The sequence below is a fragment of the Perissodus microlepis genome, chromosome 10, assembly GCF_051167445.1.
Source record: "Perissodus microlepis isolate ML-2025 ecotype Zambia chromosome 10, ASM5116744v1, whole genome shotgun sequence".
NCBI lineage: Eukaryota > Metazoa > Chordata > Actinopteri > Cichliformes > Cichlidae > Perissodus > Perissodus microlepis.
Genome location: NC_140470.1, coordinates 14,164,634 through 14,181,210, shown reverse-complemented (window position 1 = coordinate 14,181,210; position 16,577 = coordinate 14,164,634). Strand labels below are relative to the sequence as shown.

General features: G+C 40.7%; 2 protein-coding genes across 2 annotated transcripts; one reads left to right on the top strand and one right to left on the bottom strand.

Annotated features, from left to right (window-relative positions):
• Positions 1–485: 485 nt before the first annotated feature.
• Positions 486–6,829, top strand: lipia (lipase, member Ia). Its single transcript, XM_084942280.1, has 11 exons — positions 486–594; positions 901–972; positions 2,421–2,791; positions 2,867–2,975; positions 3,725–3,826; positions 3,931–4,020; positions 4,102–4,266; positions 4,420–4,509; positions 5,634–5,742; positions 5,833–6,018; positions 6,138–6,829. Exons 2-11 carry the CDS (start codon positions 915–917, stop codon positions 6,220–6,222), a joined length of 1,365 nt encoding a protein of 454 aa, XP_084798406.1. The 5' UTR covers positions 486–594; positions 901–914; the 3' UTR covers positions 6,223–6,829.
• A 967-nt stretch (positions 6,830–7,796) lies between these two features.
• LOC146379030 (SH3 domain-containing kinase-binding protein 1) lies at positions 7,797–10,984 on the bottom strand. Its single transcript, XM_084942281.1, has 6 exons — positions 10,563–10,984; positions 10,316–10,368; positions 9,779–9,883; positions 8,280–8,494; positions 8,032–8,095; positions 7,797–7,910 (listed from the first exon to the last, which is right to left on the bottom strand). Exons 1-6 carry the CDS (start codon positions 10,591–10,593, stop codon positions 7,872–7,874), a joined length of 507 nt encoding a protein of 168 aa, XP_084798407.1. The 5' UTR covers positions 10,594–10,984; the 3' UTR covers positions 7,797–7,871.
• Positions 10,985–16,577: the final 5,593 nt, after the last annotated feature.

The following is a 16,577-nucleotide window of genomic DNA, read 5'->3' as shown; positions in this document are numbered from 1 at the left end:
ATTTTTCTAAAGAGGAAACTTTGAGTCAGATAGTCGGTCACAGAGTGGAAATTTAAGAAATGTTTCACCAAACCACAGATTGGATGATCAGCTCATACATATGTCTGCTTTTACGAATTACTGTACTGTAATCCGCAATAAAGTGTTGGGAAATCTTTAACTGCTTTATGGAGGTGAGCTCATAATGAACAACTGGCCTTGGTTTTCCAGAAGTGACTTATGGAAAATCCCTTGAACATGTTTCACTTTCATTGTTATTCCTCCCTGATAAATCGCAGCACTTTGAAAAACAAATGCTAGATTTTTGGTTCCAGATCAGAATAATCTCAGTCAGCAACAAGCATAACCGGTGTGATCACACAGGAACGGGGAGTGATTTCATGGGAATTTCTCACCTGTGAACACAATGACCTGGGGTAAGGGGGTGTGGTTATCTATGCGAAAGCATGCTGGGCGGGAGCATTGCTGTGCTGGAGCATTGCTGTGCTGTTCTTCTCACTTCCTGAACTGAAGGCCTCCAAATATGTGGAGGTACAAACACAGGATAACCTAACATTCAGGAGCTTTGACACACCACGTTACCCTGCATTGAAGGTAAGACTCTGATTACAATAAAAACATTTCATATTCTTACATTCTTTGGAGAAAGGCAGAACCTGTACTATACAAAAGGCGTGCTCTATAAATCACCAGTCTCAGGGTGTTCAAGGAGCAAAGACATATTTTTCTGCTCTTTTCTGACTCCTGTTTGGTAGATGAGTAACCAGTTAAGGATACGGTGTAAAGTATTAGAGAAAGAGAACCGTCTGTTTTGTTTGTGTGGTTATATTATGAACAGGATAATGTTTGAAATGTCTTTTTATGTAATAGTCTGACTGATTAATCTATTTCAATTTAAAGTGCCCGTGTAAAGCATGCTCCTGTGGCAGTATCTGATAACCTTTCTGCTGGTTACTGTTCAAATATGCAAAGGTAGGAAACAAATCATGAAAATGTAAATGGCTTTCTTTACATATCAGCATTGTGTGTGTGTGTGTGTCTGTACAGTGTTTGCACACACGTACAGCTGTGGTCACAAAACATATGACAAAAATGTATCACAAGTTTTCAGTCAAGCAGCATTTGAGGAAATGCTGTTTCTTGGAATTAGTTAAGGGTCCTCTTCTAATTTTACTGTAAGTGGAGTCACTGCTGATGTGCAACTGTTACTGAAAAACACATTTCTGTACTTTTCTTTTCATCTTAGTAAATAACCATCCTGTCAGTGATAAAATCTTTAAACAATCTAATAGTCTAGATATCATTTCAAGTTCTTACAAAGTCCGTGTCTAAAATATGCATTTGCTTAGCAGTAGATAGTTATATGTACAGAGGTGTGTCCTGAGCTTGGGTGCAGTAAGTTTCAGTGAGTCAGTGCGACATGAAAACTTGTAATGAGGAACAATGAACTACACACTGAAACCAGTAGTACTGATGTCACAAGATGACATCAGCACAATGTTGGTTTGAGATATTATACAAACACGCTTTCGGCACTAAGTGATCACAAAAAAATGGTTTGCATGCTTTAGTCACACTGATGTTAAATCTCTTACGAGAAACATGTGGCCAAGGTAGCAGCGATACAAATTCAAAACCCGTTAAAAATGCAGTATTGAAAGACAAGATCTACAACAGCAACAATATCTATGCTGGTCAGATCCATAAAGGTCCCACAAATTACATGAGACACACACTGGATATGAGGAATGGAAGTAGTCACTGTGATGTCAGGTTTGAGGCCTTGATTTTGGGGTTCTGCCCTGTTTTAAATCATTTGTAGAATTCATAGAATTCGTTATCATGAATTGGAGATGTCCAATTCATTGACTTGACTCAGCATAAATGAATGTTTGCGAGTCAATTGAGGATCAATTACTGTTGCATTTCATATTAAATAAATACATCCTCTGTACAGGTGAATAAGAGAATTGGTTATAGAGATCTAAACCAACTTTTATTAACAGGTTGTATTTTTGCCATAAAGTTTGTCATTTTAACACTGGAGTCTGGGTGGATTCACTTAAAGCCTCAAGTGCTGAATCTGTGGCTTGATTGTTCAGAGATGTTAGGGCAGCAAATCGAGGGCCTGCTCAGTTAGCCAGGTGGTTAGATTGTTGTGGCTGATCAGTGTGTTGTGGTTGAGTAGGTGTTTAAAAACCTTTAAAATGTACTGCAAGTACAGGGTGTCAGAATAACGGGCTATATATATATATATATACTGTATATGACACATGCCTCTCAAGATGGCATAAAGTTTAGACGTATAGTATTTAGATGTTGTGCAATCTTTCCCATGCAATGTCTGCAGAGATCAATTACATAATATCTTATTTACCTGAATGCATCTGTCTTGTTTTGTTTTTTTTATCTCTCACCAGCTGAGAAATGCGATGAATTTACCGATCTGAATCTTGGTCACTCAATCATTGGTACCAGCCTCAAAGTTCGGTTGTTGCTATACAGTAGATTAAATGGGACATGTGGTACCCTCATGTCCCACACCGACCTGTCTGCCTACCCCCAATTTAACGCGTCAAAACCGACCACCTTCATCATTCACGGGTATCGGCCCACTGGATCTCCACCGAAATGGCTCGACAAGCTCACTGAGCGTCTGGCGGTCAGGAAAGACATAAACGTTATAGTGGTAGACTGGAACTACGGTGCTGCGACTCTGAATTATTGGGAAGCACTGAAGAACACACACAAAGTAGCATCCAACATCACAGCTTTCATTAACATGTTGCAGGTATGGCAAGTTGTCTGATTTCAAATGTCACAGAGTGTGTAGTGTCTAGCGATTCTAAAACTGATATTTTTTCAGGAGCACGGAGCCGATCTGAGCTCCATCCACATGATTGGTGTCAGTCTAGGAGCTCACATATCAGGCTTTACAGGCGCTAACTTGAAGGGAGAAATTGGAAGAATAACAGGTAAGAGTGGCACTTACATTGACATCACTTCCACTTTCTGATATAGAATTAAAACATGAAGTGGTATTTTTACTTGTTTTAAATCCCTCTAAAACAGGCCAATAGTAAAGCGAGCCTAATTTATGTTTCAGGTCTTAAGAACAATCTTATTTGACTCAATCTAAAGGAGAAGAAAACTTCTTTAGAACTTGTCCCTTTGAGAAGTTTGCATGACATTTGGAAACTGACGTGCTTAAGGGTGACATTTTGTAGTGGCTCTTGACTGAGCTTTTAATTCTTAGATTTCCAACTTTAGAAGTCACTAATAGCAAAAGGAGATAAAGCCACTGTTGCTAAAGGGTTTAATAAAAGTTGCAGAGTGTATAAACAATGTGTTATTTGTCATGGTTGAGTTGTGGAGTCAAAGGAACATACCATGCTTCGGGTTTTGCCTGGGTTGGAGTCGCCATGAAAAAAGCGGCACAGTTTTGGTAAAATCCCTGAGGAGAGATGACGTTCAAAGATCACGCTAATTCTCTGGAGGCTCACTGAGAACATCTGGTTTAAAACAGCAGGGAAAAACTGTCACATGAAAAAAAAGATATGTGGAAAAAAATGAGAAAAGGAGACAGCTATGAAGGTCAGCTGGGATAAGCGCTCGTCCTAGGTGTTGTCGGAATATTTAAGTGAGGTCAACATTCTGTTTTCTAGTGTTGTGTTTAGGACTGAATTTCAAGCTCGACTGATGTTTTCTAATGTGATGTTTGCAGCACTGGATCCTGCTGGGCCAGGGTTCAAAGGCAAAAACCCAGAGGACCGACTGGACTCTTCAGATGCACAGTTTGTGGATGTCTTGCACACGGACATCGATTGTCAGTCAATCACCTTATTTATTATTATGAAGAATTTCTTTTCTTTACACAAAACAGGCATACACGTTGTGTATATGTGTCAATTTTTTATTGTTATATTACAGTGCTGGGTTTCAGGGAACCTTTAGGTCACATTGATTTCTACGCCAATGGAGGAGCAGACCAACCCGGCTGCCCAAAGACTATTTTCTCAGGTAAGATCAGTAAGTTTAGGAAACTTTTGGTATAAAGAACTGAACTTTATGTTAACAATTTACTTTCTTATCCCTGAAAAGGACAGTATTTTAGATGTGACCACCGGAGATCGGTGTACCTCTTCATTGACTCTATAAATGCCACATGTACCAGCAGGACCTACCCCTGCTCGTCCTATAAAGACTTTCTGGATGGCAAATGCTTAACCTGCAGTCAGTTTGGTAATGCTGGATGTCCTATTTTAGGTGGGTGATGAAAAACACACAGATTAAATTTTTTGTCAACTAACAGGCAGTTACGAAAATCCAAATATGCACATATTGCCAGTTTGTATTTTATTTCTTTAGATTTTACAGTGTATTATTCAGCACTGACACAGGTGTTTTAACCTAACCCAGGTTATGACGTCATAAAATGGAAAGACATCCTGCTGGAACAGAACCAAACAAAGGCCTACTTCAAAACAAACGGAAAATCTCCATACTGCAGTGAGTAACAGTTTACTAATGATCACAGTAAGCTATAAAAAAATCCTTAATTTCAATACAGCATACAATCTGATTGTCAGCCTGCACTGCCACCTAGTGGTAGAACTATACTTTTCTCAATGGTTTAACACATTTTAATGTGCCACTTTATTAGGTACACCTGTTCAACTTGTTATTAAAGCAAATATTTAATTAGTCAATCACATGACAGCATCTCGGTGCATTTAGTACACTTGCCAGAGGTCAGAGTAGAATGACCAGGCTGATTTGAGCTGTTAGGAAAGCAACAGTAACCACTCTTTACAAATAAAGGTATGCAGAAAAGCATCTCTGAATTCACAACATGTCAGACCAAATGGGCCACAGCAACAGAATCAGAAAGTCTTGCTCCTATCAGCTAAGAAAAGGAAACTGTGTTTAAAGTGTGCACAGGTCCACCAAAATTAGACAAATGAAGATTGGAGACACATTACCAGGTCTCAGGAGTGTAGTTGTCTGCTGTGAGATTTGGCATAAACAACATGATAATATTGATCTTTCCTGCCTTATTTTTGACATATCCCAGATTGTGCTGGTGTAATGGTGTGTGGGATATCTTCTTGGCACACTTTGGAGCCCATATTATGAACTAAGCATCATTTGAGTGTCACAGTCTACCTGATTATTGTTGCTGACCATGTCCATCCCTTTATGACCACTGCTTCCAGCAAGATAACACGCTGTGTCAAAAAGCTCAAATCATCACAAACTAGTTTCTTGAGCATGACATTTAGTCCACTTTTCTCAAAGGGCCTCCACAGTCACCGGATCTCAATCCAACAAAGCACCTTTGGGATGTGGTGGAACGAAAGTTTTATATCCTTAATGTGCAGTTGACAAATCTGCTGTAACTGTGTTTTGCTGTCATGTTAATGTGGACCAAAATCTCAGAGGAATGTTTCCAGCACCTTGTTGAATCTATGCCATGAGGAATTTATTTATTTATTTTTTATAAAAAATCTAAATGAACAGTTATGTTTATAACCCTTGAAATGGGGAATGAGCCAGAGAAGCAAGACAGGTTAAGTGTGTTTTATAGTTCAAAACAAAAGACTTGAATTAAAAAATGTCATGTCTTTGCTCAGTGACAAACTACAGGATGGATGTGGTGATATGGAACAAGGATGTGCAGTGGGGATACTTGACTGTTAAACTTCATGGCAATGGTAAACAAGCACAGGCAACCATTGACCAGTAAGTCTCCTCTGCATATATAGCCAAGACTTGTCTTTATCTCCATGTTACTACCTTCTCTAACTAATGTATTTCCCCCCCTCATATTAGTAAATCCTTAAATTTCAAGAAGTTCACAGACACCGAGCTGTTGGCTGCGTTTGACAAAGACATTCAGTGGGTGGAAAAGGTGTCTGTTAAATTCTCCACTGGGAATGTATTGCAGCCCAAACGTAAGCTCAGAATTCTCCGAATCCGTCTCAAAAACCTGGAACCTAAAGGGAATAAAGCACAGGGGTATGCTAAAATTTTACCTTTAAGAAATGACACGCAGCATCAGCTGGTTTCTTTGTTGAAGCACTTCTTATATCTCCCAGCTGTAGATTTACCGACGTGTCTGGTTTTTCCCCTCACAGGCCTCTGTGTCGATATGACGTCCTTCTCGAGGAGAACAAAGAGGTCACCTTCAGGCCAATTCCCTGTGAAGAAACCAACTTCTAAAGGGGAGAAAAATTGCATAACATTTCACTGCATGTATGGAGAGAGATTCGGCTGATTCTACAGTTCTTCCAGAATTGTTCATGAAAAGACCAGCACTGCTAAAACAAAACAAAATAACACAATGTTGCCTCACAGTAAGAAGGTCTATGTTTGAGCCAACTGGCTCGCTGGGACTTTTGTGTGCAGTTTGCACTGTCCCACAGTCATTTGGGGGTTGGGTTAACTGGTGATTGAGTCTAAGTTGGCTGTCGGTGTAACTTTGAGCGTGGACGGTTGTCCATCCCTGTTGTTAGTGCGATAGACTGGTGATTTGTCCAGGGTGTACCCTACTGCTGGGATAGGCCCCCTGCACCTCTGAACTGGATAAGTGGAAGATGGATGACTAGACCAGTAATCTGAATTAGACAGATTATCTGTCACAAATGAGTGAAAAAATAATAACATATTTACCTTTTTTGATAGAAAAGTCAACGTTAACGCGCCATCAACGTTAACGCGATTAACGTGATTAAAATTTTTTAACGCATTTCACCCATCTGCTGCGCTCCAGATGGGTGAATTGCGTTAAAATGGGTGTAGCTCAGGTGGCAGAGCAGGTCAGCCACTAATCAGAAGGTCAGTGGTTCAATCCCAGGCTGCCTCCTGGCTGCATGCCAAATATCCTTGGGCAAGATACTAACCCCATGTTTGCCTACTGGTGGTGGTCAGAGGGCCCGGTGGCGCCAGTGTCCGGCAGCCTCGCCTCTGTCAGTGCGCCCCAGGGCAGCTGTGGCTACAATGTAGCTTGCCATTGCCAATGGGTGAATGACTGAATGTAGTGTAAAGCGCTTTGGGGTCCTTAGGGACTGCGTAAAGCGCTATACAAATGCAGGCCATTTACCAAAATTTTTAATTGTGATGACGGATTAATCTGTGTTAACCCGTTAACGTTGACAGCCCCTGTAGAACACATAATGTACGACTGATAGATTTTATTCACTTTAGGCACTGGCAAAGTTTTTGTTTTTTGTTGCTTGTCTTTGCTTTTATTCCTGTTTACTTTTTTATGCCAATATAAATTTTCAACATCAGTAGTAACTATATTTATTTTTAATAAACACACAATGCACATCAGCACCCAGTAAATTTACATTCTTTGTGCAATCAGAAAGAAAACAAGTGCTATTTTTTTTTCTTTTTACAAGCCTAAAATCTGTGTGCTCATCCTTATTACATTATTATAAACAAATTCTTGAGTCTCTGTAAATGAACTGCTGCTTGTCATTTCTCATCCTTCTCTCTCTCGGAGTCACTGTCACAATGGATAAAAATGCAGTTCAATTATGCCGTAGTACATATTACCACCAATCATTGTCTTAATGGACGGTGATAAGTGAAATCTCCTGGAAAACTAAGTAAGAAGGTTGATGAATGCCTTTGGTGACGTGACGAGAAAAAAACAAGATGTTTGATGTGTAACTGCGCCGGTCGTCTCCAGAGGGAAAGGACAGTTTGCTGCAGCCTCCGTCTTTATGTCTGCTTCCATCTTTGCACTTTCACCAGTGACTCAGTAAAAATATTAAGCCCTCTGGGTCAGCCCACTCAGCAGTCCAAAAAGAAACGGTAAATCAGAAATCTGATGAATCTGATGAAAGAATAGTCGTCTTTGCTCATTTAGACATGTGCTTCTTCATTCGCTGAATTTCCATCTAAAACGGAAAAAAATCGGATTTTGAAAAAAATCAAATCATGATAAATCTTCCTACCTTGAAGTGTTTACGTCCATTGAAATACGATGTTACTAAATTTTATTATCCTCGGCCACTTTACCTGTAACGTTAAGCGAATCCTTTTCTCCTCATCCAGCTCATTCATCAGCAGTTTGATTTCTTTGCTGGAATAACACAATGTTGTTAAATTAGCACAGCAAAAACCTGACTGAAACTACAGTTGGTTGGTACTGATCTTGGGCTGGGAGTGTCAAATGCCCTCCAGAGTGAGGATGAGCAGGTAAACAGAAAACTGTGCAGATGTCTACAACTTATAGCTAATGTGCAATTAGGGAAAGACAGCCATACTTGTGCTGAGTCTTCATCTGTTCAAACTGGCCCTTCAGGTCTCTCAGCTCTGTCTGCAGTTGTTCCAGGTTTGGCGAGGCGTGCCCTTCTGGATTTCTGCTGGGCTGTGAGTGTGAGTTGATGCCTGCAGGCGGAGCTGGGTGCAGCACAGCAGAGATAGCCTTTGGCAGGAGAGAGGAGAAAGACTCTGTGGGCACAGTTTTGGTTTCTAATGCCTGTGGAAAACACAAAAGAAATATAAGAAGTTGTCATTTACTGCAGTTTAACAGCTGTGGATTGTACGACCTTTAGCATTTTATTTTATACACTGCTCGAAAAAATAAATAAAAATGAAAGGAACACTTTGAAAACACATCAGATCTCAATGGGAGGGAAAAAACTGTGCTGATATTTCTACTGATATAGACTGCATGATGAATGATGATGCCACATCGTGAAATAGAAATAAAAATGATCAACCTACAAAGGGCCGAATTCAAAGACACTCATCACACATCAAAGTGTGGTGTGCTGTGGGATCTTCCCTGGAGGAGGAACTGTCTGCATTTTCTCAACACATTGTGAAACACCACGAGGAACCCACAGGAACACTGCACCAACATAGGGTCTGACAATCCAAGGACTTGATAACTAACGGCTGTCAGGGTACTGCCTTTTAGCCTGAAGAGGTCTGTGTGCCCCTCCATGGATATGCCTCCCCAGACCTCCTTCACCACCAAACCAGTCATGCTGAACTACAGGCAGAATAGCGTTCTCCACAGCTTCTCCAGGCCCTTTCACATCTTTCTCACACTCAGGGTGAGCCTGCTCTCATCTGTGAAAAGCACAGGTCAGGTCAGTCATGGACCTGCTAATTCTGGTATTCTAAGGCAAATACCAGTTGGCTCCATGGAGGACGTTGGGCCCTCAGGCCAGCCTCATGAATCAGTTTAATTGTTTGCTCAGAGACATTCACACCAGTGGCCTGCTGGAGGTCAGGTTGTAGCGCTGGCAGTGCTCATCCTGTTCCTCTTTGCACAGATGATCAGATACGGTCCTGCTGATGGGTTAAGGACCTTCTACGCTCCTTTCCAGGTCTCCTAGAGTAACTGCCTGTTTCCTGAAATCTCCGTGCTCTTGAGACTGTGCTGGGAGACACAGCAAGCCTCCTGGCAATGACTTATATTGATGTGCTTTCCTGGAGCAGTTAGACTACCTGTGCAACCTATGTAGTGTCCAGGTGTCGTCTCATGTTACTGGTAGTGACAGTGACCCTAGGCAAATGCAAAACTAGCGAAAAAACACTCAGGAAAAATGTCAGTGTCCTCCACCATGTAAAACCATTCCTGGTGTCTCCTTGTTGCCCCTCAGTGCACCTGTTGTTAATTTTAGTAACAGCAAAGCAGCTGAAACTGATTAACAACCTCCCTCTGGTCAATATTCTAGAAGTTTAATTATCTTGATGCTATGCTCTGATTAAAAAGTGTTAATTTCATTCAGTTTTTGAGCAGTGCACTTACAGGCAGGATGGATCCATTCTGAGTTGTTTGTTGAGTTCCTTCTGGCAGCGAATTCTTTACTTCACTCTGGGTTTTCTTTCGTTCCTCCTCCATCATGAGTGTTACCTGTAAAATAAAGTCTAGTTTGAGACGTCTGATAAGTAAAATACATTTATGGTGACATGTTGTTCTAGCTTTTGGTGTTTCTTAGTCCCCGAAGATGATTTTCAACACGATTACAAAAAGGGGACCGAGTCACTACAGGGCAAGTACCTTTTAACTTTGTTTTAAGTAAGGAGTCAAAGTAGATATCTTCTGCGTCTCTACTTGTCTCTCTGTGTGTGTATGGGGCAGCTCAGAAAAGTTAAATTTATCCCAAGGACAGAGTGACACAAGCAGACCACACCACACACTCTTTTCAAACACAGCACCAAGCTATAAACAAACTGGACGATTAAGAAATGGAATGGCTTGGCTTGTAGATGGCTTTCATTAAAAATGTATACTTCCCAGAGTCCGAAGCTCTGACTGTAACCTCTCATCTACAGCATGAGCTGCGTGCTCATTCAGCTTCTCCGTGATAGACACAACTGACACAAACTCCTCAGTGTCTTTGAGAGAAATGGAGATTACATGTTAAAACACACCTCGCAGAGCTTGGAAGTCACTGAATGGTCATTCTTAGACATCTCGCTCCTTCTTTTGCACATTTTCAAAGTCTAGATTAACATTCTGCCTCAGACATGCAGCATCCGAGCACAGTAGCATTTCAATACATGTAACAAACAATAGTTGCAAGGCTTACCGGGAATGAGGGCTGAACTATAGCTGCCCATCGTGACAGAGAAGAATACAGTGAAAGACAGAAAAACCCTGCAGTGCCCTTAAGTCTACATCTACAAATGACAAATGGGAGCAAGTCAGTGGGACACAAATCAACAGAAACCTGTCAGCTCAGTGCAGTCTCACACCATGCTGCTTCTTTAAGAGATCTGTGCTCTTTGTCATGAATCAGCCCAGCAGCAGAAGTATTTCTTTATCAGTGAGTGTGAGAGAGAGACTAAATGTGTAAGAGCAGAGGCAGCTGTTTCTCTCATGCCACAGCAGTGAACTAATGTGCAACACATGCTGGAGCCAGTGCAGAGTAGGGAGCACAGTGACAGATTAGTAAACATAGTAAACCAATTACCAGATTATTGTCAGTTAAAGCCACGATCCGGAGCGCACGCTCACCTTGTTTTTCCAGCTTTGCCGCTGAGATAAAGCAGCATCTGCGGTAACTCGACACCACCCATTGTAATCCACAGTGGTCTGCAGAGTATGCTGCGATGAAGAGTGGTGCTGTCCGGTCTAAGTTTAGAGCAGCGCAGCCCCACTCTGCTCCCAAATATCACCGGGGCACAGCAAAGGGCGTCACAGACTGACGGCTGACAGTTGTTTAAACGGACAAACGATGCAAAAAAACAAAAAATCAAGAAGGTTGACGACTTCAGTTTAATTCTCACAAGCTGTTTCAAAACAGTCGTCAAAGGGTGAGCACGTTAGAGAGGCATATCCACGTAAGGTTTGCAATAATGTCTTCATAAAAGGACATTCTTGTGAATGAGTTAGTAAAACGGTGAGTTAAAAAAAAAAAAGAGAGGAAACAGAAGAGTTTCCAAACTCCCTCTACACACATTCACACTACTCGCATAACACAACAACAGATTGTCCTCCTGTCACAGCTCCAGAGATCAGCTGTTGTCGAATGCTTGAAGAAAAAGATATGTCTTCAGCTTAGGTTTAAAAAGTGACTTCAGACAAGCATCAAGCTGTCTGGGGTCACTTTGGAGGTCATTCCAAAGTGTCAGTGCCACAAGATGAAAGCCATGACCCCCTTTTTGTATACCTTTCAGCTGTGGGATGGGTCAAGAGTGATTAGGTTACAGACCTTGAGAATCTTGAGGGAGTATATGTACATATGCATTTCTACCAAGACCATTTAAAGCTTGAAACACAAGTACTATCACTTTACTTTGTAAGGGACGGAGCCGGTGCAGGACTGCTAACACTGGAGTAATGTGATCTCTTGGTTTTTTTTGTCGCAGTTAGTAGTCTGGCTGCAGCATTTTTAGAATAGTTGTAAGAGATGATTCACTAGTTCAGGGGTAGGCAACCTTTCTGATGACGAGTGCCATTTAAAATTTCCTCAGAGGTCAGTGTCCCATATGATTGCATTAGCAATAAATTTAATAACGCTCTATATTAACGGTTACACACTATATAGAACCACTTTATAGAATTATATTTGTTTGCAGATGTTGGCAGCTATCAGCGAATAGTTATCAGCTATTTTGAAACAAAGAAAGACACTTTTTATCCATAACAAGAACTCCATAACAACAAATGAACTGTACAACAGAAAATACAAATGCTATTTATGGTCTCCTCACAAGAATGATAAGAAAAATAAACTAAGCCAATATGGCATGTTTGTTAATACAGAGACACACATGTTAATATGATCTCTGGTCTCCCACTCAGAGACACAGGTCTCCGAGTGTCCAGCATTCAGACGGCTACCTGAGGACACTCATGTGAGAGAAAATCTGCTCACACAGATATGTAGAGCCAAATACTGTCAATAAGGCCTCTGCAATGTTCTGAAGACAGTTAAACTTGTCAGGTAGTGATGTCCAGCAGGTGAAAATGCAAGCTCCATGAACACGCACAGCTGTGGATTCCAGCTGCTTCGATGTTGCATTAACTGGCATTAACTCAGCCAGTTAATGCGAGACAAATCTAGCTGCTCATTAAAGATTTCTGGTTTGATCAGAAAATAAAACATTGGTCCATACACCTGAAAGTCCCAAAAATGCATTCTGTCTCGAGTCTACGGATGTATCCGTGTATCTCCGTGGTGCTGATGCTGTGCTGAGCGGAAAGCTCCTGAAGCTTTTGAAGTGTCGGAATGTGGAAAGCTAACAACGTCCCTCTTACCAGTAGGCTAAGTTATTTTTAGCCAATTACAAGTTGAATCTAGAACTTGGGGTTGTTAGTTAAGATACCGTCATTAAGAAGAGGCACAACTAATGTGTCTATGTGAGCTGATTTGCAATGTGCACCGCTGGCGCGGCCATTTATTTTTTGATGCACCTTCTCAGATTAATTCACTGCGTGTCGTGCCCAGGGCTGGACTGGGACAAAAAAACAGCCCGGGCATTTTGACTAAAGACCGGCCCACCAGGTATTAAAGCCATAAAGCCTTTGAATGAAAACAAACACTGTTGTGACAGTGATGTACAATCTTGTTGGTATATGTATGATTTCTATACATTTTACATCAGATGAAAACTTTGGTTGTAAGCTTCAGATAATTATTTAATAACAGCCAGACATTTTAAATGAAAATAAGAAAGTATTTCTTTGTGTCCCCCTTTCCCTGTTAATGCCCCACCTGCCCCCCCTGGCAAAACGTTGCTAGACCCGCCCCTGCACAGTTACCAGCTGTCAGCTACTTAAAAAAGGATCCTGGTGTTATTTGTCTCTCAGAAACAGTTCATAACTTCCCTTCAACTCATTCATGTCACCTAAAAGGTAAACCTGCTTCTCCATCACCTGTTCAGCTCTGATGATTCAGTAAGGACATCTCCTGGTTTCTTCTTCATGTTTCCCTCTCACCAGATATCCAAACCTATATCATGACCAGCAGCTTATACAGCTGTGGCTCCAGCAGGGGCGATTTTAGCCCATTTTTGGGGGTGCTTCAGCACCCCCAAAATGAATCAAAGCACTCCCAAAGATTTCTTACTTTGTTGACAATATTTGCTGTTTGTGTGACACACTACTAAAAATATAAAAGCATACAGTACTTGTTTGAGACATAACACTTTAACAACAAAAGTATAGATAACCTCCCCCCTCCCAAAGTGGTTTGTTCCAGCACATCTCTCCTACTCTGACTCTAGCGCCCTTTCTGCCAGAGCGATGGTGGCTGAGAGGCAGCGGAGCTGAGGTGTGAGTGCCTGGCTTAAAACAGGACATGTTGGCTGCATTTAACCTTCAGTTACTCTTTATATAGTTAGGTAGGAGTCAGACCATGTTTCTTTTTAGCTGAAAAACATTACACCCAGGTAACCTGCAGTGTTGAAAACGTGTTTTCTGACGATGTTTGCTACCCTACAATCCGTCCTACTCTGTAGGACATTTGACCGTCCTGTTGCTCCCATTGAAATTTATACAGCCTATTTGAAATCTAAAACTTATAATTGTCCGTAGCCTACTGTTGTTACCACTGTCCTGTTTGAAATGGATACTAACTAGCTAACTGACTGAATGCCCATTAACCTTATAACTACCGGTGTGTGTGTGTGTGTGTGTACAGAGAGACAGCCAGGTTCATAATGGATATAAGGAGTTTTTTTCAAAAAAAGGAGCCACATTCAGGTAAAAGTGTAAAATCAAATGATCCGTTAATCAAGAATAATGTTGGATCAGTGTTTCAATATTTATATCTTTTATTAGATGTTCATGTGGTTTGGTTATTTGCCTTTTGGTTGAAAGTACACTGAGAGAGGACTTTTTGTTAGTGATCTTAAGAGTTTTGTTTTTATATTAATGTAATTTTTCATCTAATTGAATACAATCTATTTGTGTATGATTGTCAGTCCAAAGAGGGAGAGAGGAAAGAGGGGAACGCGAGGAGAAAGTACAAGGTCAGGAAGAACCAGGTAAGAAACAGACAGGGAACAGTGACAGGCACAACAGAAACTGTTAAACTGACAAAATTTTACTCACACAATCTGGAAGTTGTGTTCTCCCTATATTAAAGCTGCTATACAGAATCTGCAAAACAAACTGGGTTGAAACATTTTTCACCCTCTTTAACAACATTCCAACATAACATTATAATTGATCGGGGAGACTAAAATTAATGATATATTTTCATGTGGTTCAGCCACAACTCTACTAAAACCTCAGCCAGTAATAGGTAGGCCAACTTTTGGACCGTCCAGTTGTCTGTATGACTGCTGCAGTACGTGCACCACATTTGCGCACTATCAGAAAGTGCCAAACAGCCCTAGTGGAGTGAGGAGCTGTAAAGAGAAGTAGAGTGCTCTGTTTATATTCTAAAAGTGTTTAAGCTTGTTTCAAAGATTCTGTACTGCAGCTTTAAATGTTTTCCAAAAGCACACATACACTTATCAGTGTTTATCAAACTTTTTACAGTGTGTACCACCTGATAAAAATGTCAAGCTCTCCTAAGTACCACTATGAAAGCATGAAAGTCATAAATCTTACAACACAAAATTATTATTATTAAATTAGTAAAATTAGTATCTGCAGTAAAGATTTTTTCATGCATTGTATACATTCTACCACAGGCAAAGTTGCCTCCATTTTTATAGTTTTTATTAATATTTTGTAATAATTTATTTGTAATAATTTATTCTGTTTCCAGAGTGTTTTTTATGTATCTGTGTTATATTATACATACACATTAAAAGTGAAAAATGCACTCAGTTTACTTTTTACTCACTATGAGCATCATTTATTATTCTCCCCCAGTAATTAAGGTTAGGAAATGTTTTTTTTTTTTTTTTATTCCAGTCCTTTCTTCTTTTGCAGCATTTAAATAACCTTTATCAGTTTTGATGGTTTTGTTACAGACTTTTCAAAAAAGTGTTTTGCTTTTCTTTCACAAATGTGGGGATTAAACTGTTAAAATGTACAAAACAGTGATGTCATGTTTTGTGAGGAGGACCCAGGCACAGAGAGATTGATGAATTTAAGAATCTTATGATTTAATAAAGAAATTTGCAGACTTGCACAGAGAGGGTAAAATTATGATGACTGATAAAGGAGACGAAGACAACAGACGATGAGGACAGGGAGGATGCAGGGACCGAAAGAGACAGGGAAGAAGTCTCATTGTGATGAGTAAAGTGTATCTTAGCTGGCTGGGCAGCTCTCTGGGTGCTCAGCACCCCCAAAGCTCTGATCCTAGAATCGCCCCTGGGCTCCAGCAAACCTCAGGTGATACTAGAAATTAATATTAAATAAATTTTAGCAACAGCTGATCAAGCTTAAACGTGCTGCTGTTGTTTAGTGCGCCATCCGGCGGTTTCCTTTTTCTGGTGCAAAGTGGGCGATAAACAAACACGAGAGAAAAGCCGATCAGCTGATTATTGATCAGTTTCATGATTAAAGTAGCAACAGGAGAGAGAGGGGGAGAGAATGAGAGAAGAAGAAGAGGCAGCTGTGCAGCAAAGACAAAGAGTAACTCCAGCTTTGTGTCTTTTCCATTCTAGCTGAAGTCCGGGACAAACTGCGTCCCCTCTCAGCTCAACACGAAACGCGTAATAATTTCTCTGAATACGGGAGGATTCCGTCTTTTTACGGGATGGTTGGCAACTCTACTAACTAACCTTATGAATTAAATAAAGTTCAACATCAGTACCATCAAAGCACCCACCCAGCTGTATAGAAACTCCGTCATGCTAGCTAGTACGCAGTACGAGTTATTGTAACTGACTGTAAAAAGTCAGCACAACGAAAATAAACTCCACCTAAACTTGGTTTATATCTGACCCAGATGGACTGCTGGTCATAACTTCTTAGCTGAAGTTCAGTTCACCTGACACTCGGCCCCTGCACTAGTTGTTTACAATGCTGCAGTCTAGGGGTAACAAAGGCACACATGGCTTTCTCTAGATCTGATGGACCTCTGGCAAAATTAGTATGAAAATTGTTCTGGAGGTGGAAAAAACTGCTTCAGGACATGGCATTTGTCAAATTTGAAATATTTCAAAGATTTTTATTCTGTTTTAATAAAAGGGGT